We start from the raw sequence: 22,789 nt of genomic DNA, 5'->3' as shown, positions 1-22,789 counted from the left end.
AACAGGAAGCTGGGTGCTGGGAGTGAGGGGAGACAGGCCACACATGTCACCTTCTGACCCACAGATCGCCAGCGAGCCCCCGCCTGTGAGGGAGATCCCGCCCTCCTGCACCCCACTCACTGCCCAGGTCATCCAGGAGGGGCTGAGGAAAGAGCCTGGCCGCCGGGCCTCTGCAGTGGAGCTGGGGGGAAAGGTCAGCCAGGCGCTGCACCATGGTAAGAGTCCCCCACTGGCTGCAGGGGCGGGAGAGGCGACAGTGTGGTGTTGTGGTCAGGGGCAAGGTACTTGACCTCTGAGCACCTTGGTGGCCTGGGTGTCTCCATCTAAAGCATGGGAATGACACCCACCATGGGCTTGTTGGAAGACCAGTGGTGAAGAGAAGTGCTCTGTGCGGTGCCTCGATGCTGGGCTGATGGGGGCCAGGGACTACAACATGGAAAGGGGTGCCTGAGCTGATGAGGAATCAGTGACTGTGAGATAAAGCCAGGTGGCACTTGCCAGCCAGTCAGTGAGAAAAGGCAGAAAGTCAGGAGCACCCAGTGGCAGGGAGAGTGTGGGGCAGGGACCCTTAGCTTTGCTGGAGGGCACCTCGAAGCACGTGGGCTGACATCTGCACACGTGTGACCTGTGAGTTGTTTATGGGAGGGGAGGAGGGTACAGGGGCACATCCCTTCCCAGGAGCTTGGAGGAGCCAAGGGCAAGGGGTGGTGCACGGGGTGTGTCCCATGGAATTCCACAGGGCAGTGAAAGCAAGACAGTGTTCTCAGAGCAGCCTGGCGGGATTTTCAAACTGTGGTGCCGGGAAAATGGTCAGAACGAGGCCTAGAACACAATCCCTTTTTCGTAAACTAAATATTGATAAATAAAAACAACATACACTTCGCAGAAACATAATTGGACCCTAAGGGACACATCAAACATAATAGAATGTCACTGGGAGGCGGGCAAGGGAAAAGCAGTGGTTATGGGGATCGCGGGAATAAACACAGGAGAGACACCTCACACACACCCCCCAAACACAGATGAACTGCCCCCCCCCGCACTCTAGAGCAATAGTCCCCCAGGAAAGACTGACTGTGAGGGGGCGTGGGGTTAAGAGAGATAAGGGGGGGCAGGAGGTCAAGGAGGCCAGTTTACACGGGAACTTGAAGTCGCTGTGACCTCAGGGCTGTTTTTTATTTTATTTTATTTTTTAAAGATCTTATTTATTTAATTTCACAGAGAGAGGTCACAAGTAGGCAGAGAGGCAGGCAGAGAGAGAGGGGGGAAACAGGCTCCCCGCTGAGCAGAGAGCCCGACACGGGGCTCGATCCCAGGACCCTGGGATCATGACCTGAGCCGAAGCCAGAGGCTTAACCCACTGAGCCATCCAGGCGCCCTAGGGCTGTTTTTTAAATCTTCTCTTTGCTAGTGACAGAGTCCTTTCCTGCAGCCATTGCTGTCATTTTTAAATTTGTGATTGCTACCTAGAAGGAAGATGGAATAGATAGAAATATTGTTGTATTCCCATTGTGGAAGGCCATCCTATGGAAGAGGCCTCCTCCAAGACCACACAGCGCCCTCCTAAATTGTGTCCCTTAGTGGGACCAGAGTCCTCCCTCACTGCTTGCTCCCAGCCCTCACCTCAGGAAGGGCCACCTGGTCCGGCCCGGAGTCTGGGCTGGCCTGTTTTCCACCTCACTGAGCGTGCTCTGTTTTGCAGTGGGAGGTCTGAGGAGCCCTTGGAGGGGAGAGTGCAAAGAGCCGAGACATCCGCCGCCACACGCAGCCCAGGCACTGCCCAGCCAAGGCCACTCTCCCCAGACCCCGGAGACCCCGCACGCCCAGCCGAGGGAGCTCTCCCCTGGGGCTCCGGGGCCCCAGCCAACTGAGGACGCGACAGGCGGGGCCCCTCAGCTCCAACCTCCACTACCCCCAGAGCCCCCGGAGCGGAACAAGTCTCCGAGCCTGAACTGGGGCAAGGAGGAGTCTGGGACCTGGGAGCCATTGCCTCTGTCCTCCCTGGACCCGGCCCCTGTGAAAAACCCCAGCTCGGTGGAGCGGAAGGCAACGCTCCCTGAGCAGGAGCTGCAGCAGCTGGAAATGGGTACGGGCAGCCACGGCTGCAGCCCCCGGGTCCCCGGGCATGGGCATGGACCTCCCCCAGGGCCTGTGCACCTGTCCCTGGAGGTCCGCTCCTGCAGTCCAAGCGGCCAGACACACAGACAGGCCATCCGCTCCCGGTTGACAGCCATCCTCTACATCTCTCTGCAGAACTATTTCTGAACAGCCTGTCCCAGCCCTTTTCACTGGAGGAGCAGGAGCAAATTCTCTCGTGCCTCAGCATCGACAGCCTCTCTCTGTCCGACGACAGTGAGAAGGTAAGCTGGCCGCGGACCCTTTGTGTCCCGCTGGTAAGTGGGCTGTGTGCAAGCACTGGTAAAGGGAGGCTGAAGGGAATCACTCCTTCCTTTCGGAAGGGCTCCCCACCCGGGCAGGGGGTCATGGTTTCTCAGAAGGAGACAGTCCGTCTTCAGCACACCTGGGAATTGGGGAATGGTTTGGCCAGTAAGGCTAGTGGGAAGAATATTTGGGCTTGGGTTCTTCTAGAAATACTCCTCAGCTCAGCCCCCTGCTTAGCCCCAAAAGTGCCCAGTAGAGCCACACTCCAGCCCAGGACTTGAGCAGTTCCTCACCCCCAGGGGAGGGCCCACAACCCCTGTGCCCCCAATCCAACCAAAGGCCGGAGACAGCCCCCTGAGCCCAGGGGCCTGAGTCGCACCCGCTGTCATTTCAGAACCCATCAAAGGCCTCCCAGAGCTCGCGGGACACCCTGAGTTCCGGCGTGCACTCGTGGAACAGCCAGGCCGAGGCTCGCAGCTCCAGCTGGAACATGGTGCTGGCCCGGGGGCGGCCCACCGACACGCCGAGCTATTTCAACGGTATGGCCCAGCTCTCGCCCGCTCAGCCGCTCCACGGAACCTGAGCCACCTGGGGTTGGGGAGTCCAAGGGAGTTTAGGTCTCCCTTCCCCTGGTGGGCGAGGGGGGAGCAAGGCCCCTGGTGCCCAGACTGGAGTGGCCATTGGGTCGGTTTAGAGCAAAGGCCCTCTCTGATTGGCCAAGAGCCTTTCCTGGTCAGGCAGCGAAGGCCCATTGCCTCCATGGGCTGCTGATGGAGTTCCAGAAGGCCCCTCGCTTGGGGCACAAAGCAGTCTCTCCTGGCCTGGAGTCAAGAAATAATGTCTTCGGAAGGGAAACAAGGAGCAAGATAAGAATCAGCAGCAAGCCAGTTTGCTGGGATCCTCCTCTGGGATTTCAAGTCCTAAGACGAGATATTTTCCAGCGTGGCTGCGTAGGTTGTGCTGTGATTTGGACGGAATGAGGGTTTCAGCGGCTCCCCGTTCCCCGGCTCTTCCCAGCACCGGTGTGACACGTAGCCTCAGGCCCCCATGGCCTTGCTGATGGCCTCTCCAACTCAGAGAACGTTACAGCCTGAGTTGACCGCAAGCTAATTTAAGAGTCTGCGTTTCCACTTCCGTTCTGCTTTGTGTGCAAGTTGGAATACTAGTTCCCCAAAAGAGCCAACCTTAGCTCTTTGTGTTGTGCAAGCCTAGTTCTAGGGTTGACAGAAAATTACCAGGAGGAGCCAGCAGGTGTGTGACATTAGGGCCACTCCAGCCTAAATGTTCCATCAGCTTCCTCATGGCTGTCCTGTGTCCCTCTGCCTCGGGCTTCATAGGGAGCCACTGGCCACTCTGCTGACTGTCACCTTGCCTGCCTTCTAGGTGTGAAAATCCAGATACAGTCTCTCAATGGCGAACACCTGCACATCCGGGAGTTTCACCGGGTCAAGGTGGGGGACATCGCAACTGGCATCAGCAGCCAGGTAAGGGGGCAGGTACGCGCTGACTTAGAGGCAGCCCATGTACCTGGCCAAGCCCTCTGGGAGGAAGGCTTTTGAATAAGGAGAACTGGCACGTAGGGAGTGGCTGGCTTCAGATCTCCCCCTCGGTCCCAGGGCAGGCCGGACAGTGGCAATGGAAGGTCCTCAGGACCTACCCTTGGGCCGGATGAACCTCTCGGAGTCCTCTAGGCCTTCAGGACTGCCTGCTTAGCTGGCGGGAGACCTCAGCAGGCACCTCTAGGCAGCCTCTGAGCTCCGTGCCACGGTCTCAGACCCACTGGTCTGCTCTGCCCCCAGATCCCGGCCGCAGCCTTCAGCTTGGTGACCAAGGACGGGCAGCCTGTGCGCTATGACATGGAGGTGCCGGATTCGGGCATTGACCTGCACTGCACCCTGGCCCCTGACGGCAGCTTTGCCTGGAGCTGGAGGGTGAAGCACGGCCAGCTGGAGAACAGGCCCTGAGCTAGCCTCCCACCAATGACTCCACCGCGGGAGGCAGCCTGCCTCATCGGTGCTCGGCTCTGCCCCTGGCACCGGGGCTCAGCCTGCTCCCAGGGACTTGCCACCCCCTGGCTCAGCGGGGGGACAAGGGTGTCCCGTGCCCCGCCTGACCCCACCAGGAGAGCACCCTGTGCCCACATGGGGAGGAGGAGGGCAGCAGGAGACCACTTCCCGTAAGTGGGGAATGAAAAGAGTCTGCTCTGCCCTGGTCCCCGTGAGCTGGCCTGACCTATTTGGATCAGTGGCCCCTTGCTAGCCATCAGGGGAGCGTAGCTTCTGGCCTGGGTTGGGAAGGGGTGGGCAAGTCCCTCGGCCTCTGAGCAGGTGGGAGGGTGTCGAGTGTCTGAGGACCCACACCCAGGTCTGGCATAGGAACGGGCCAGCATCTGTACCTACCGTGGGGAGAACGGGGAGCCCTCTGACCCCCTTGTGTGGCCATCGAAGCCCCTTTTTGATCTAGGAACTTTCCCGACAGAGTCAGGGACGCCTGACGCTGGGAAGTCTTCCTGGGAGACCACGGCACAGCATCAGGGCGTAGCAACACAGGTCCGGAGCTGGACTCCGCTTCCGCCAGGACCACAGGTGTCTAAGTGAAATGGTTCTCAGTCCCCAAGCATGTGTCCCGTCGCTGCTAGCCACCAGTCTCTCCCAGAGCAGCAGGCCCTGAGCTGTGGCTACAGACCCGGCATGGCGCATGGCTCACTGGCCCTCTGCCCTCTCGGTCTGTCCAAGTGAAGGGTGGCAGAAGCCCAGCCCGCTAGGAGCTGGGCGTACAGACGGGCCTACAAGTGGGCTGTGATCCATGTGCAAGAAAGTGGCAGGCGCTGGTGCTCTTGTCCCCACCCAGCAGTGGCTTTAGACATCATGCACCCCAGTTTCCTGAGACACAGCCCGGGCCTCACACTCACTCTGGCCCTGCCGTGCCCCTCTCTTCGGGGGGCATTGCCAACTGCACTTTGCACTCTGATGACCTCAAAGCACTTTCACGGCTGCCCTCCAGGAGGGCAGGTCGGTGGCTCTGCACACACATCAGCAGGCTGGGAGATGGGGTGAAGGGATTCGAATCTTGACCTGTCTCCATGCACATGACCCCTCAAACCTCCAGATTTCTTTAAGATGAGCCCCCCACACCATACCCCATTACCCCAGCCCAGTCTCTTTGTCGCTGATCAGGACTCATGTAGCATTAATCAACTGTGAATCCTTGTGTGGGGGCTGGCTAGCATCTGCTCCTGGAGGTGAGGGGTGTCCCCTGGGAATTCTCCTCGGGAGAAGCTCATCCCGGTGTCTTGCCAAAGTGGCCTCTGTCCAGCTATCCACATCAAGCCATTCTGCTCCCCAGGGAGAGACCCCCCCCCAACCCCCAACACGTGAAGAGCTGCAGCCTTTCCGTACTGCAGAGTTTGGGTGGTACTCTTTGTAAGCAATAAAGTTTGGGGTGATGACAAATGTGTTAGGCCATGGCTGTCCCCACTCTTGCCTGCCTCAGATCCTAACAGTCGCCTCCCTTTGCCTTCTTGGTGGCATCTTCTCACTTCTGCCATTTATTTTGGGCAAGGACTGTTTCCAATCCTTGAATGAGGTCACTTTTCTCACCACCCCTCCCAGTGGGCGCTTCCAATCCCACTTTTGGCCTATCCATTCAGACCAGTTAAGCAAGATATCCCACCCAGTGGCAGTAGGGAAGTCCCTGGCCAAACACTGCCAGGCTGAGGAGGAAAGGTCGCCAAGACCTGGACAATGGCGGGCCGTGGAGAGGTCGGGGCGTACCAGGAGCCTGGAATGAATACCACCTTATCCTCTCCTGTCCCTGAGGCCTGGCTTCCAAGGAGCAGAACTGGGAGCCGGCTGAGACTCCCACCCCTGAGCTAGCAGAGATGCCTTTCCAGGACAGGCGCCCTTCTGAGGATGGAGGCTACTTGGGGGGCGCGGGGAGGGGGGGGGGACTTGTCACGTGTGGCTCCACACCCCCTGAAGCCTTGCTCAGTTTGCTCTGTGTGTGTGTGTGTGTGTGTGTGTGTGTGCACGTGGGCACATGCAGACCTTGGGGTGCAGGCTGCAGGTTCCAGGTTCAGCGGCTTCCTGGAGGGGTCCTGCCCCCCCAGGAAGGGGCAGGTGCTAAGGCCATCCAAGCTTATGGGTGGCCGCTCCCTCTGGGCCTGCGGGGAAGAAGAGCAGAGCAGCCCAGCGTCTGGAGAGTGCTCGGAGTGGCTCAGCCTGCTCTGGACACCCCACAGCGGCCGCCCCGCCCACACGCCCGAATCCTGAGCGGGTTTGGCTTTTGTTTTTGTTTTTGTTTTTTTTTACCTCTCCGTCCCTGGGGTCGGGGGCAGGGACGTCACAGAGGCGGCGACATCACAGGCGCAGGCGCCCACAGCATCTCCAGCGCCCCCCACAGCCCCCAACCAAAGAGCGCACTGGAGGCGGAGGGGCAGCAGCCACCAGCCCGCTCCCCGCCTCCCCGACAGAGCCTCGATCAGCATGGGGGTGACAGGTGGGAGCGGGCTGGCGCGTGCCCCGAGGGGCGGGGGCGGGCGGAGCGGGGATAGTGAAAGTCAGGGGCGGGGCGGGGCGGGGCGGGGCGGGGAATCGGCCCGGGGCCCCTCCCCCTGCTCCCAAAGCCCCGGGCGCCCATGCCCTCTTCCCCAGACTACCGCGCCCAGCCTGGGCCCTGCGCGGTGCACAGGCGCGTGCCCTGCACACGGAGTATACTTTGGAGTAAAGGCTGCAGATTCAGCCCACTCTTGTAGGGGTTCTCGGCACACGGAAAGAATCGTGGCCTTACGCCCAGGAAACGACTCATAAATTGTCCCAAATGGCTGATAACCCCAAAATCACGTTCAGTTGTTCTTGGTTGATTGGAGCCTTTGCAGAAGGAAGCAGTTGGCTTCCACAAATACTGAGCGCCTCCCTCGTCCCTTGCACTCTGCTCCGTAACGATGGAGCAGAGCTCTTTGCCCCTTAGATTTCCACTGAAGTGGGAGTTTTCTTCTCAAGACCATCTCTCCCAGGAGGCCGTGGGCCAGCATTTAAATTTTTCCAAGAACCAACAACCGGAGAGCAGCTTTTTCCTTTCCCAAACCCGTGGGGTGACCCACTGATGCAGACACCTTAAATCACCCCTATGACATTTCAGCTTTTACTCTTGTGCTGGGCCCTGAGTTTGATGAGTTGACAAAAATTAAAATGTGGCTAGGACAGCTAGCTGTGTTACACAGATGATGACATTGGAGAGGTGGGTTGGCCTGTCAGGGATGAGTAGGGTTTTGCCAGAGGAAAGACTTCCTGAGTAACTGAAGTGTAGCAGGTGCAAAGGCACTGAGGCACAAAAGGATCTGCTGTGCTCTGGGGGAGCTTGGGCTTGGAGCAAGGAGGGAGCTGGATACCAGGGACTGCAACAAGAGGGCAGAGGTCAGACCATACAGGATCTCTGAAGCCACTCTACAGTCTGGATGTGACCAAAGGCAGGTCACTCTGGGATCATTAAGTAGCCCAAGTTGGAGGGAAGTATGGTTGCAGTGGTCCAGCTAGAAGCCTAAAGAGATTTCAAACAACAGAGTGGTTAACATCATGGGTTTCAGAGCCAGTCAGTCCTGGGTCCCAGTCATGGCACTGCTCTTAGTCCCTGTGTGTCCTGGGCAGTTTCCCCATCTGTGAGAGCAGAGTCATGACTGTTTGGACATAAAGTGGTGAAGAGGATAGGATGTATGGGAACCACTCAGCATGGAGTGCCGGCAGGTGATCAGTCCTAGGTTTGTGTTGACTTTGGTGTTAGGAGATGAGTAGGAGTGGGGGTGGAGAAAGGGACCTACACAAGGTCAACATCAGAGGTAGGGAGGTCAGAAGCTGGGGAAGTGAGAGGGTTCACAAATAACCAGGTTTCTAATTTGGGTGATAGAATGAAGGATTATCGGGGAGGGGGAGATTACCAGGGGCGAGGGGGTAATCACGATACTAGTGATTAGGAAGGACGATGGATGAGGCATGCAGGCAAGTTGGCCACACTCGAGTCTAGGCACAGAGGGTATGAACTTGACGTTAAAAATGGAGAACAAGCCACATGGCTTGGCAGGGTGAGAGGGATGAAGAGTTCATTTCTTTGCACAGACTTTTGCTGAGAATCCACCTTGCAGACTCTTATTTGCCGGGAATCAGAGATTCGAAGTGGGCAGCCCATTGGGGATGCCTGGGTGGCTCAGTCGGTTAAGCCGCTGCCTTCAGCTCAGTTCATGATCCCAGGGTCCTGGGATCAAGTCCTGCAATGGGCTCCTTGCTCAGCGGGGGAGCCTGCTTCTCTCTCTGCCTCTGCCTGCCACTCTGCCTGCTTGTGTGCTCTCTCTCTCTCTGACAAATAAATAAAATCCTTAAAAAAAAAAAAAAAAAGTGGGCAGCCCACACAGTCTGCCCACCTCTGATTAAGGAATCAACAAGAGTCCTGTGCTCAAAGGTCTGCAGGGACCAGGTCTGGGCGGGGGCAACTGGAGGAGATGCCATGGGGTAGAGTCCTGAAGGTCTTTGGGAAGAAGTGAGCGCTGAGCATCTTCCCAATAGAAAGCAAGGGACATTTCAGGAATAGGAGACATTCAAGGCTCTGACAAGGGAGAGATCCCCGCCCCCTTAAGGAGAAATGTGCAATCAGTGACTGGAGTTCGATCTAGAGCTCCGGAGAAGTGGGAATAAGAAATAGAGATTGGAGGGGGCGCCTGGGTGGCTCAGTGGGTTCAACCTCTGCCTTCGGCTCAGGTCATGATCCCGGGGTTCTGGTATCTAGCCCTGAATCAGGCTCTCTGCTCAGCAGGGAGCCTGCTTCCCCCTCTCTCTCTGCCTGCCTCTCTGCCTACTTGTGATCGATCTCTCTCTGTCAAATAAATAAATAAAATTAAAAAAAAAAAAGAATAAGAAATAGAGATTGGAGAATCTTCTATGGTCCCAGCCACAGGCTTGGAAGTCCCAAGAGGGCACAAACTGTGTGTGTTCATCACTGTGTCCCCTCGCACAGTGTCTGGCCCTTAGTCAGGGGTTCAATATTTAATTTTATCAAAGAAATAGATGCATATGATTAAAGAGCCTGAAGAGCTTATTCAGTGATGAAAAGCAAGTATCCCCTATAACACACCCCCAATCTCACTCCTCAGAGCAGCCACGATTGTTTCATTAGAACCATTTTCTGCCTAATTACCTTCTTCTCCTTCTGCAAGCTCATGGACTCTTTCTTGGTTTATCAGTTTTAGACATTATCACCTTCCTGCTCTAATGGATCCACCCTCCCCCATTCTCCCAACATCATTTTTAGATCTGCTGGTGCCTTTGTAAGTTTAATATACTTACGTCTTTTATTTTTCGTCACTTTAGATAACCTCTTTTCATACCACACAGAGTAAGATGAAGTTTTCAGTGCTCTTGACCCTTCCCTCCAGCTTTCCTCCCTCCCACCTCCCAATGATGCTAACCTGTATTTTTATTTTTTAAATATCAAGGTTGGTAACATTTACAATGTCCTAAAGCCACAAATGTGTTTTCCAACTGATAATTTATATGTTGATTCTGAAAGTTGAAAACTGGACTTAACACTCTTGTGACTCCTAACTACTGTTCATGTACCGGGAATGGTACCACAGTTACCTTTTCTTTCTCATACAGCTTTTCGTTTTTCCTGGAGTTTCTCCTTGCCTTTTTCTTATGTTCTTTGGTTTTATCACAGTCTTAGTTTTCACCACCCTCTACATCTAATCAACTATTCTGTCAGGTTTTGTTTCAGAAATCTACTGTCCAGAACCCTTCATCTTCTTGCCTCTATACAGTTAAAATCCCGGAACTTGGTTGATTTCCTGGGGTGGACCCCTATTTCCTTCCTGGCTCTCTTGTTTTATACCTTTATTTTGTTTTAGCACATCTTCAAATAACTTCCTTTAAAAAAGAGGAAGTAAATTTCCTGAGTCCCTCCATGTCTGAAATGATAGTTTGGCTGGATATAAACCTATAGGTTAAAAAACATTTTCCTCAGAATTTTAAAGGCAGCCATTGTTGCTAACACTGCTGCCAGTATAATTGACCCCCCTCCCCTCATAGGTGACTGGTTTTTCCACTTTAGAAACATTTAAGAATTCTTTGTTCCTGGTGCAATGAACTTTGATGGAAGGATCTTTTGACATCTATCGTGCAGGGCTTTCGGTGAACCCTCTTAAGCCAGTGACATCATCATTCAGCTCATGAAAATTTTTCTCTTTCCTTTTCCATGTTCTCTATTCTTTCTAGATCCCCTTTCTCTAACTCAGAACTGACTGCCTCTTGATCATTTTCTCTCACATTGTCTTGATATTTTGGTTCTACTTCCTGAGAAAATTTTCTGCTATATTTTCCAAGTCTTTTTGCCAAAAGTTCTTTCTTTTCCTAATTTTTTAAAGAGCATCCTATTCTTGCTTTTTGGATGTAATACATATTGCTGAATATCTACATCTCGGAATCTCAAGATTCTAGAGTATATTTAAAGCTCCTTTCTGTTTCCCAAATAACCTCTGGTATTATAGTCATCTTTTCTCTTGGTCTGTCAATTGCATGTGGGCAGTTTCCTCAAATGTGTGGTCATGCGTAGCTGTTCATATTTAAGAGTGAAATCATAAAAAGCTGATTTGGGGGGCGCCCGGGTGGCTCAGTGAGTTAGGCCTCTGCCTTCGGCTCAGGTCATGATCTCAGGGTCCTGGGATCGAGCCCCGCATGGGGCTCTCTGCTCAGCAGGGAGCCTGCCTCCCCACCACCCTCTGCCTACCTATCTGCCTACTTGTGATTTCTGTCAATAAATAAATAAAATCTTAAAAAAAAAAAAAAAAGCTGATCTGGAACCTGTAACTGCAGGACTGATTCCCTGGCAGATGTCACTTTGCGATGATCAGGCAAGAAACAGACATATCTCTGTCTGGTTCAAGAAGATCAACAAAATTGACAAATCTCCAGCCAAACTGAACAGGACAAAAAGAAAGAAGACAGAAATTACCAATATGAGAAATGAAAAAGGAGGCATCATTACAGAATCCACAGATATGAAAAGGATAACAAAGAATATTATAAACACCTTATGCCAATAAATTCGCCAACTTAGATGTCATAGATAAGGAAACTCCAGGCCCAGGTTCACAAGCTTCACCTGTGAATTCTGCCAAACATAAGGAAGAAATTGTACCAATTTTATGCAAACTCTTTCAGAAAACTGAAGAGAGAATACTTCCCAACTCATTCTATGAAACCAACGTTATTCTGGTATCAAAACCTGATGAAGACAATGTAAGAAAATTATGCACCAATATACTTCATGAACCTCATGTGAGATTTCTTTCAAAAAAGTTAGCAAATCAGGGGCATCCAGGAGGCTCAGTTGTTAAGCATCTGCCTTAGGCCCAGGTCATGATCCCAGGTTCCTGGGATCAAGCCCCACATCAGGCTCCCTGCTCTGTGGGAAGCCTGCTTCTCCCTCTCCCACTCCCTCTGCTTGTGTTCCAGCTCTCTGTTCCCTCTCTCCAGTTCCCTCTGTCAAATAAATAAAATCTTTTTAAAGATTTTATTTTTATTTATTTATTTGAGGGAGAGAGAGCATGAGAGGGGAAAGGTCAGAGGGAGAAGCAGGATCCCCACTGAGCAGGGACCCCAATGCGGGACTCGATCCCGGGACTCCAGGATCATGGCCTGAGCGGAGTGCAGTCGTTTAACCAACTGAGTCACCCAGGCACCCCAAATAAATAAAGTCTTTAAAAAAATTAGTTAGCAAATCAAATTCAACAGTACATAAAATGATAATACATTATGACCAGATGAAATTTATCTCAGGGATGTAAGATTGATTTTAACATTCAAAAATTAATTTATTTCATCATAAACAGAATATAAGAGAATTGTTAACAGAATAATATATAACATTGTTTGTGTTATAGCATGATATATCTATATATATAGATATATAGATATATCATATATTAACAGAACATAAAAGAAAAACAGGGGCACCTGCCTGGCTCAGTTGGGAGAGCATGCGACTCTTACTCTGAAGGTCATGAGTTCGAGCCCCACAATGGATGAAGAGATACTAAAAAACAAAAGAAAAATAAAAGAATATAAAAGAAAAAACATATAATCATCTCAATAAATGCAGAAAAATCATCAGACAAAACCTAACATCTCTTCCTAACTAAAAACTAAGTGAACTAAGGGGCACCTGGGTGGCTCAGTTGATTAAGTGTCCAACTCGATTTCAGGTCAGGTCATGATCTCAGGGTCTTGGGATCAAGCACCATGTTGGGTTCCACGCTGAACGTGCAGTCTGCTTAGGATTCTCTCCTTCCTCTATCCCTCCCCTGCCTTGTTTGCATACACACGCTCTCTCTTTCTCTCCAAAAAAGAAATCTGTAAAAACTAAGTGAACTAGGAATAGAAGGGAACTTTCCTCAACGTGATAAAGGGCACCTTTGAGGGAAAACTACAGCTAACATCACGCTTAATGGTGAAATACTGAATGCTTCCTCCCTAAGGTCAGGAACAAAACAACATGTCCACTGTCAATTCTATTCAGCATTGTACTGAACACTGTTCTCAGTACACTAAAGCAGAATAAGGAAATAAGAGACATCCAATTTGGAAAGGAAGAAGTAAAACTGTCTCTTGAGTCACACACAGACTTTATTTTTAAGTTGTTTAAGTAATCTCTACACCCAACACGGGGCTTGGACCTACAACCCTGAGATCAACAGTCACGTGCTCTAGCGACTGATTCAGCCAGGCGCCCTGAGTCACACACATTATTGTTTTTGTAGAGAACTTTATGGGATCTACAAAACTAAACCAAAACAAAAAACTAGCACCGATAGGATTTTAGGATGGTTACAGGATATACATTTCTACGCACTAGCATCCAGGGGTTGGAAACTGAAATCATTTCACATGCTATAGAATGTCACCTGAGTCACATGCTATAGAATGTCACCTGAGTCCCTGACAGAACATTCCCAAGTTGGGCACAGAGGTCCCAAGCTGAGTCAACCTCAGACTTTTGCTTCCACCCCTCCAGTGCCATGATGAGGCTCGCACCTAATATTTTCTCTTCCTATCCACACCCCGTTCTGTTCATGGAAGGGTTTAGGCAATGGGTATTGATTAGATTGTCGAAGGAAATTTTGTAAGCAAGCAAAGGAAGGCTCTGACGCAAGAGGCCTGGAGAAAAGCAGCACTGGGGGCAGGTGGAGCTAGAAATGAAGAGAGACATGAAGGAAGCCAATGGAACATGGCAGTCAAGTTGGTGGAGGGTCCAGAGACCACTGAGCTAGCTCTTAGGAGCCTGACCGTGGTAGTACTCTCCTAGCCCGGCCATGCGGCTGATCCAAGAGGCCCAGGCCCAGGAGGAACATGGATGTCGCAAATCCCAGACACAGAAACAGCCTCTACATCTCTAGGAGGAGGCCAGGGCACACTGATCCTTTGGATATAATCCTGGGAGCGATTCTTCTCAGCCAGCGCCAAGGCCATCATTTCCTGCCACACTCCAAGCTCAGGGGGATCCGGCTTTCCCACTGCCATGACCAATCCACCATCGATCCCCATCTACCACCCTGGGGAGCTTGGGAGAATGGGACAGCCTAGTGCCCCACCCCCCACCCCCCAGATGATGAAAAAGAAGCATCTTCAGTAAAAGATACAAGCTCCAGGGAGGCGACTGTGGTGCAGAAACCTTCCCCAAGGCTATGCTCAACCTCTTCTCCAGCGGGTGATGGGAACACTGCAGTCAGCATCCCCACAGATCAAATGCCTGGGGCGAAAATTCCCCGGGTGGGTGACCCCAGGATGAGAAAAGCCTGGAGGAGAGGAAGGACTTCAGGGCAGGAGGGGCCAGGATTAGGGGGAGTGCCAGATCTGAAGCCTGGCCAGAGAGAGGAAAGGGGGCCGAGGAGCAGGAATGGACGGGTTCTTAGAGGTCCCCACGCAGTTACAGATGCCTCATAGGATAGCACGTGGGGCAGGGGAGTGAAGAGTTTTTCTTCGGTCCAATCTGCATCCAGCTCCTGATGTTGGCAACCCTCAGCTGAGGGACCTTGGGCAAATGAACTTCTTGTCATTTTTTGTGTTGAATCGATGAGAGAGAGCACAGAAGGTGCCCAACCCGTTGCCTGGGCTAGCAGCCCTCAAGAAACAGCAGTGAAGCCTGTTAGCATCCGTCCTCGGGGAGCAGGATGATGGATTGGGGAGAGTGGAAGGAAAGGCAAATTCTAGCGCGGGGAGGGGGGAGCAGATGCGGAGGGCAGGGCTGCTGACGCTGGAGAGAGGAGGGAGCAAGGGGCAGGATGGGAGAGGCGGTGGTGAATGGGCTGAGACTAAGGACAGGGAGGGACGGAGGGGGTAACTGGAGCAGTACCACCTGCCCAGGGTTCCAGAACGCCCCAGGTTCGTCTCCCCCTGCAGCTCCCCGGCCCTCACCTCCTTCTCCCTGCCAGGTGCCAGTGGATTCCCCTGCTGTGGCAAGGAGTCAGTGGACATTGTGGAGACGCAGTGAGAGCCAGTCCCCCACCCTCCAGGACCACCAACCCTTACCCCCTGCCACCACTGCCAAGCTTTCATATACCAACCCCCCCCAACCCAAGATCTCCCTCCATCTTGCTTCTTTCCAATATCTCCTCAAGGGCAGTGTTGGGGGGGAGGGGAGTCCTACCACCCCCCCGTTCTGCTTCTGCGTCCAGGCTCTGACGTTAATGAAGGACTGAGGGGCGGTGGGGTATACACTCGGGGACATGGAGGGGAACTAGGACCTTCTGGTTGCTTTGCTCTGAGTACAGAGCGACCCGGGGTGAGGGGGGACCCGAAGCCTAAGGAAGGAGAGGGAGTCACAGGGGCTGAGCACTGAGGGGAAGGGCTGCGCTAGCAGCACATGGCCAGCAAGAGCTGAGGGGAGCCTCCACACACACCCCTGCCTTTGAGATCTGCCAGGCTGGGGTTGGGCAGCTCAGGAGGAGGGCGTCACCCTGGGCTTCTCCCTCTGTTGGGGGCCTCCTTCTGGGCACCAGTCCTCCTGGGGAGCTCACTGGCTCATGGGAATACTTGATCAGAAGGGAGAATTCTGGGCCTCACCTCCAGCTGCCTGGATCCCTCTTTGGGGTAGGGGGCAACTTGGCAAGCTCTCCAGGCACCTCCCAAACTCACTAAAGAAAGAGAATGTTGCTCCAAAATTCTTGGTGGGTGCAGGGACCGTGAGGGGAGTGGATGAGCTTCTGGGGGTCTTGCCAGCCTCTGTGCAGGGGAGGGAATCTCGAGGGCCCCAGAGACCTCCATTGCCCCTAAAACCACCCCACCCACCCCCCGGAAGCCTGTCATCCATTCTGTCCCCTTCTGTCGTAGCAGTGACCTAAACCAACAGCAGCCGTTTGAAGAGGAAGAGGAGATTGAGGTAACGGTGGGCAGGAGGGCCTCTTGGGGGGAGGTGGGAGGTAAGGGGCCGGACTCCTTAGGGCCCGTCTTCTCGAAATCCTTGCCAATCCCGGGAACCTGCACCGGGCCGTGCTGGCGCCCTCGTGCCCACCTACCCTCGCCAGTGCCCCACACCGTCTCCCTGCCCCAGGTGGGTCTCTGCAAGAGGGACCAGGAGGGGAGGAAGGCTGAGGAGAGGGGGACAGAGACTTGGTCCCAGAAGGACCTCAGGGCCAGGGGCCTCCTCAGCTTCAGTTGAAACTTTTCAGCTGGAGAAAGAATTGCTGGCACTGGAGCGCACTCACAAAGTGGACCTGGACATAGAGCAGGAACTAGAGCAGGAACTAGAGCGGGAACTAGAGCTGGAGATGGAGCCTGAGCCGGAGCCGGAGCCGGAGCCGGAGCCGGAGCCGGAGCTGGAGCCGGAGCCGGAGCCAGAGCCGGAGCCCAAGGACCCCGAGCAGCCGGAGTCTAAGCCAGAGTCCCTCCAGCCCCACACGCCGCAGCACACCAGCCTCCAGACTGTGAGGCCGCATTCTAGCTACGTGAGTTTGCCAGAGGAGGACCAGGCGTCCACCAACCGTCGCTCTATCCGCGTGCAGACCTCTAACCACCTCTTCTGGGCAGACAAACACATCCAGGCCTCAGAACGCAGCCTGCGGCGGGCGATCAGCAATAACACAGGTAAGACCACTAGCTGTCAGGACCAGGAGTCTGACCTCGAGGATGCCTGTGTGTGCTGCACGAAGCAAATCGAAAACCCCAGTGCCCAGCCAGCGCCGCCCGCCGCCGACTCCCAGCAGCCATCAAACCCCCCACCGCCCTCCTCCAGTCCCTCACCGGGCATCGGCCTGGCCGATCTGGTCAACTTTGCCTCTTCCTTGGCTGTGGCCTCCTCCAGCAAGATGGATTTGCCCAACTTGGAGCATATGATCAAAGCTCCACCTCAGAAGGCCGAGGCACCTTCTACAGCTCCCGCCCCTCAGCTGGCCACGGATCAGCCAGAGAAGGAAAAGCTCACTAAGGACCTGCTGGAGAAATCTCTGGAAACTGAGGAGTCACAGAAAGCTTGGAAGCAGGAAGACAAGAACTTCTTCCGCCCTTACCTGGATTTCAGCAAGCCGGGGATCAAGAGGGCCACCATAAAAGGAGAAGTGCAGCTTCTCAAGCAGCCGGCCAGGTCCCCTCCTCCTAAAGGAGCCGTAAAGGGGTGAGTCTGGCCCCCAGCTTTCCGCAGAGGGAGTGTGCTGGGATGTGTGGGTGGGCCCACTCCTCATGCAGCTGGGTAGGGGTGGAGAAATGGAATGAGTGGTTGGGGAGGGGACGGAGATGGGGTGGGCTGTGATGTCTCAAACTCAGTGACCTCATAAAGGCTGCTGGAAACAAGGTTCCGGTGGACTGAGAGGCAGAGCCAAGGCCAGGGCTGGAGGAGGCCCGGGGACCATGGAGGGTGAGCAATTCTGGGCCCAGGCAAGGACCTGGGTTCAGCCTGGGAAGGGCCATTCTAGCATTAGGAAGCTCGGTCCCCCAGAAGGCAGGTGGCCTCACCTTCATGGGCCATGCTCAGGCTAGCATCTGCCCCGCTGAGGACTCGATGGCCCAGGGCCCAGGATGCCTCCTTATGCAGAATGTGAGGGGCACAGAGCTCTCCAGCACCCCTTGCTTCCTGGTGATGAATGGACACAACAGAGGACCAGCTGCCCAACCGCGTGCGGCAGGAAGAGGCTCTCTTACCCCCACCCCGGGCCCTCCTCGCAGAGGGTCTGGGTTCACCCCCCTCCCCGACCCTGCCACTGGGGCCCAAGTGACACTCTCTCTTTTGCGTTGCAGCTCGGTGCCGGGAACCAGGAAAGGGAGTCCATTATTGCTGAAAATCCATTTTAAGGTGTCGTCCCCCACTTCCCCAGTGAAATGACTAGACAAAACCAGTAAAAGCCTCCAGTGCTGGCCCCCGGCTCAGACTTTTTGTGCAAGTGCTCCCGGACTAGTGAGCTCACGTGGCTGTGGCGTCCTGATCTCGATTTCTTAGGGATACCGCCCCCCATGGGTTTTTTTCTTTCAAGACTTTACTTAAATTCTAGTTAGTTAACCCATCCTGTATTTGTTTCAACCCACCCCTATTTTTTAGCTGCCCCAGCCCACCTGCCCACCCTGTCCCTGAGGGCTCTGCCAGCCCTATTTGGCCCCTCCTCACTCCTTTCCAGAACTCTCAGCCAGTGGCAGAGACTCATGACCGTGTCTGAGGCTTCAGGTGTCTTTTCTCTTTTTCAAAGATTTTCTTTTTTTATTTGACAGACAGAGATCACAAGTAGGCAGAGAGGCAGGCGGGGGGAGGGGTGGGAGCAGGTTCCCTGCTGAGCAGAGAGCCCAATGCTGGGCTCGATCCCAGGACCCCGAGACCATGACCTGAGCCAAAGGCAGAGGCTTAACCCACTGAGGCTCCCAGGTGCCCCAAGTTTTCCGGTGTCTTAGGTCGTGAAGTGGGTCTTCCTCTTGGCCTGAAACCAGGGACATGTTGGGATCACCTTTGGAGAGGGCCTCTGCGGGGGTGGGCTGGCCAGGTGAGGAGGCAAGTCTGAAAGGAATTCTTCCCGCTTCTGTCCACAGTGAGGGCCTAGTGTGGGGAATGGACAGTGCCCAGGGCCTCAAAGGAGGGGAAGAGAGAAGCCAAAGGACTGCCCCTCCAGGGCCCACACAGCCTTGAGCTACAAGTATCTCAAAATGTAGGGGCGAGCCTGAATGTAATGGTGTACTTCCCCGTGCAACCCAGACACACTTACACATGCGCACACCTACCCTCCGCTGACTCGTGCACCACGCGGGCACACACACACACACATTCACTCACAAGGCAGTTCCACACTGGCCATGTGCACAAGCACACATCAACACACGTGCCTGTGTGCCAGACACGTGTGCTAAACATGCACACGAATGCACAAGCCTTCCCACGCTGAGGGAGGACAGGCAATGTGGGAGAGCTGGCAGCAAAGGGGGGAAGGGAATTCAGAATGTGGGGAGGGACGCGGGTGTGAAAAGGGAAGAAGGGAAAGGAGAGCCTCGCTCCGGCCCTGTCGGCCTCTGGACCCGCCAGCACTAAGGCCCCAGGTGAACACCCAGCCTTGCTGATCCTCGGGAGCCTGCCCAGCCAGGCCCTAAGAGGGTGGGATTAGGAAGGGATGAACAGCTGGGAATGGGCCAGGGCCAATGTGGGGGAGGGGGGGACTGGAAAGAGGAAGGAGGAGGCGATACGGAGGTGAGTATCTGGGGGGCGGCTGGGCTGTTGGAAGCATCTTCTTGGAGTATGTTGGGAACTGTGGTTTGTAAATTTGCATGGTTTGGAAGAGGAGACCCTTCCCCGCCAGGAGACCTGGGGTAAGGAGGGAGTGGGCCACAGCCGGCTGCACCCCTCCTTCCCATGCCCTCGCTTCCGGACTCTAAGGCCTGCTTCTCCCTGGGCCTCTGCCAGCCCATGTTAGCGTCAGGAGTGCAGTCGCAAATTCAGATGCCTTAAGGGGAGCAGAAACTCAAGTGTAAGGCAGCAGGTCCCCACCCCCTGCCAGAAGAATCGGGCCTGTGGCGAGGGACAGAGCGCCCTGCTGCCAACAGCTGCTAAAACCAACCTAGGGGCTGCAGGCCCGGGGCACTGGACCAGCCTCGAGTCTGCGACTCCGCCTTTCAGGCAGCCGAAGGCAGAAGACCAAGAGATCCCCGACGTTGGCACAGGGAACGTACAGGTAACCGGGCTGGCAAAGGGTCTGCTGGGACAAGCTACTGTCTCCAGAATCCCCCTGTGGGTACAGGCTGGTGTGGGGGTCCTGGGAGAAGGTAGAGCTGAGCCTGAGCCCCCACACGCCTTGTCCCCGGGCCCTCCTCCTCCCCTCCTAGTCCGAGCACTCAGGCAGGCCGGCCCCTGACCCCTGTCTTCTTCTGCCTCCAAGGTCCCCACAGCAGCCTCGAAGACTGCCCACACAGGACCCAGGAGGGGAGCAGGGCTACAGGACACAGAAGGGGAGGCCTCAGCAGCCCGCTCTCCCGCTGAGCCCCAGGGAGCCAGCATCCATCAAAGGCCTAGGGGCCGAGCAGTGCTCCCAAAGGCCCAGGGAGTTCAAGCACCTTGCAGCTGCCAGTTCAGTGCGGTCAGGCTCCGGGTCTCAGCGGTAAGGGCAGGGACCAGAGACCAGGTCCAAAGTGCGGGGTTTGGGGTAAGGCCTGCCAGGCAGGCCCCAGCATCCTTCTGCAGCAGGTGCAAAGTCCTTTCCACCCTCTTCCTCCTGAATCAGCTCTGCAGAGGAGAGCCTGCTGCCCCTGACAGCCCGGCTGCTGGCAGGTGAGGCCCAGGGCCGGGAGCAGAGGAGAAGGGGGTGGTGCTCCCGGCAGAATGGCAAGGGGTGACCTCCCCAGAGACTGGGGTTGTTGTGAGAAGTTGGTGATCATGTAACTGTCCCTCAATGCCAGTCTAACTGGCTAATCTTTACAATTCCAGGGCTCACTGGTGTGTGTGTGTGTGTGTGTGTGTGTGTGTGTGTGTGATGGGTGGATGGACTGCACAAATGAAAGATGAAAGAGGGAGGAAGGAAATTGGGAGAGAGGGTGGGGGAAAATAATCTGAGTTCCCTGCTCCCCCCCAGAGTCTGGAGCTGTGGGATCTACGTTTGGGGGCCCCAAAGCCACGGTACCGCTGGCGGGGGCCCCTCGAAGCAGTCATTTCACCCGCCACCAGTAATCTTCAGCTCCTGCTCCCTGCCAGGCGCCAGCCGGGCTCCGTGAGCCTCGGAGCACTGAGCCCCAGAGCTGGATTCCGAAGCCCAGCACTGCCCAGTCTACTGGTGGTGTGATCTTGGGCATAAGTGTTGAATGTTCAGGCATGAATCTTGGACCTGAGACTTGAATGGGGACTTGACAAGGGCCAACACAGCAGCCACTGCTGTTCTTAAATGCTCTCATGCCTCCATGGTGGGAATGACCCAAGTCCTTAGTCCCGTTGTGAGCTGGGGTGGGCGGACGTCCCGGCCCCTGCGTGCCGTTCTCCTTGCTGCCTGCCTCCCTCCCTGCCCGCAGCGTTCCAGGAGATCTTCAAACTGTTCAGCTCCGGCCCGACAGGCTCTGTGGACATGCGCAGCATGAAAGCCACCCTACGCAATGTGGGCATCCAGCTGAGCCCACAGGAGATGTGCGAGGCCCTGCAGCAGGCAGACTTGGATGGTGGGTGCCCCCCATCCCTGGCCTTTGGTCCTCCCTCACTTCTAGCCCTGGACAAGGTCTCCTTTGCCCACAGAATCCCCAGCCCAGTCCTGTTTTAGAGTTCCCTCTTCCAGGAAGCCTGCTCTGATCAACACACCTATCCCGTAGCGCTAAACCTTTCTGCTGTGTTAATCCTTGTGACTGGGGGATCCCCCAGGGCAAGAGCTATTTCTCCCCCATTCCACCTGGGTTGACATTTGGCTGGAGGTGGGACTGGATTCTCTAGTGTCTGGAAGGAGCTGCAGACACACCCCTAAAGCACATGCAGAGTGAGCCTTCTGTGGGGGGGCGGGGAAGACACCGCCAGCGCCCCTTCCTCTCTCTCTCTTCCCAGGTGATGGAACCGTAAGCTTCAAAGACTTCCTGGGTGTCCTCACTGACAGCTACCGCCTGGCTCAGTGCTTGGGTGAGGGGCTAGGCTGGTGGGGGTGGGAAGGGCCTGGACCGGGGGAGGTTCCTCCTCACAAGCCCCCCCAACCCCAATCTCTGCCCCCAGGCCAGGTGAGGAACAGCCAGTTCTGGGATCCCCAGGGCTTGCAATCCCTGTTCTTAGAGATGCTGTTCAAGCTGATGAACCAGGGCTTCCTGCCTCACAGGGTGGTGCAGGAAGTGATGAGGTAGGCCCATGTCCCCAGCTTCAGGGCCCAGGATGGGGGAGCACTTGCTGCCCCCTGCAGGGGTCCCCTGAGGGAGTTGGGAGCCCTGAATGCCGGGTCAGTTTCCTGTGGCCTCCTGTCCTGAGGGTGGTTTCCCCACCTGTGAGATGAAGACTGGGGGAGGCGGTATCTGACGAGGCTGCCCCCCACTTGTCCCCTCAAGCTACTACACCAAGAAGCAGCGGGCTCTGCGGCTGAACCCTGGCTGGAAGGGCCGGTCCCGGGGGCGCAGCAGCACCGGGCACCCTCACGTGGGCCTCACCTTCTTCTGCCAGGCCACGCGTCTCAGCGGCCTCTCCAGCGCCGAGCTGGAGCGCTCCCTGCACAGACTGCACAAAGCGGGTGCGCCCTGGGTTGGGCGGGGACCCGACAGAGGGGGAGACCCTCCCTCGGGAAACTGCTGTCAGGAATAAGCCCCTCCTTTTCCTCCCACCGGCTTCCCCGGGCCAGGTGCGCACAGCCCCTACTCTCAGATACCTAACTTGGCCGTGTGGACACCCCCAGAAGACGGGATGTGGCACCGAGCCCCACGCCCCAATGTCCGACTTCCCAAGTCCTGCCACTCCAGCCGCCACAAGCTCGTGCCCACCCAGAGGTCGCTCAGCCGGGGTGAGAGCAGAGGGAGGGGGTGGGGCGGGGCAGACAGGGGAGGGGCAGGCGATCAGTGCGAGCCGACTCCAGGAAACCAGGAGGAGGCCAGCGAAGTAACCTGGGATCAATGCAGGGGCTTGACCAAGGCTGGGACCGAGTCTCAGAAAAAGGGGCAGGGTACCCAAATAGGAGGTGGAGATGGGGCGGGGCGTGTAGACAGGAGGACTGAGGTGGGGCTAATCCCGAGTCTCAGAAGGGGAGCTGCCGGCTTGATCCTCCCCACCACCCCTCTGCCCTCCCACAGAGTTCATGGGCCAGCCACTAGACCATCGGCGCCCCTCGAAGATGACTCCCTCCCCCCCAACTCTAGTGCAGAAGCAGCCCTACTCCCTGTCGCCAGCCTGTTTGCAGAAACCTGCTATGAAAAAGTAAAGCGTTTGCGGAGCAGAACAGGCTGTGTGTGGTGGGGCGGGCACA

The 22,789-nt window shown here is 55.5% G+C and overlaps 3 protein-coding genes across 3 annotated transcripts in view; all 3 read left to right on the top strand.

Annotated features, from left to right (window-relative positions):
• Window positions 1–5,831, top strand: part of MAP3K14 (mitogen-activated protein kinase kinase kinase 14) — a 43,019-nt gene extending 37,188 nt beyond the window's left edge. Inside the window, exons 11-16 of the mRNA XM_080826544.1 lie at window positions 65–215; window positions 1,703–2,086; window positions 2,254–2,360; window positions 2,777–2,921; window positions 3,766–3,866; window positions 4,182–5,831. Of these exons, the coding sequence (XP_080682670.1) occupies window positions 65–215; window positions 1,703–2,086; window positions 2,254–2,360; window positions 2,777–2,921; window positions 3,766–3,866; window positions 4,182–4,346 (1,053 nt within the window). The 3' untranslated portion in view covers window positions 4,347–5,831. The remainder of the gene's footprint in view (window positions 1–64; window positions 216–1,702; window positions 2,087–2,253; window positions 2,361–2,776; window positions 2,922–3,765; window positions 3,867–4,181) is intronic.
• A 294-nt stretch (window positions 5,832–6,125) lies between these two features.
• On the top strand, window positions 6,126–17,736 carry SPATA32 (spermatogenesis associated 32; the record flags this gene model as incomplete). The annotated part of the gene is given in 9 exon segments (XM_080826665.1): window positions 6,126–6,143; window positions 6,719–6,751; window positions 6,753–6,785; window positions 6,787–6,872; window positions 14,823–14,909; window positions 15,753–15,807; window positions 16,091–16,218; window positions 16,363–17,031; window positions 17,652–17,736. Coding segments are annotated over 9 exon segments (1,194 nt in total).
• A 1,264-nt stretch (window positions 17,737–19,000) lies between these two features.
• Window positions 19,001–22,744, top strand: LOC308357196 (EF-hand calcium-binding domain-containing protein 3-like; the record flags this gene model as incomplete). The annotated part of the gene is made up of 9 exons (XM_080826664.1): window positions 19,001–19,077; window positions 19,763–19,981; window positions 20,105–20,151; window positions 20,883–21,026; window positions 21,400–21,471; window positions 21,562–21,682; window positions 21,885–22,063; window positions 22,172–22,330; window positions 22,617–22,744. The coding sequence occupies 9 exons, from the start codon at window positions 19,001–19,003 to the stop codon at window positions 22,742–22,744; spliced, it is 1,146 nt and encodes a 381-aa protein (XP_080682790.1).
• Window positions 22,745–22,789: the final 45 nt, after the last annotated feature.

Source organism: Martes martes, assembly GCF_963455335.1.
Source record: "Martes martes genome assembly, chromosome: 16".
In the NCBI taxonomy this organism is placed as follows: Eukaryota; Metazoa; Chordata; class Mammalia; order Carnivora; family Mustelidae; genus Martes; species Martes martes.
This window is presented reverse-complemented; position numbering and strand designations above follow the sequence as displayed.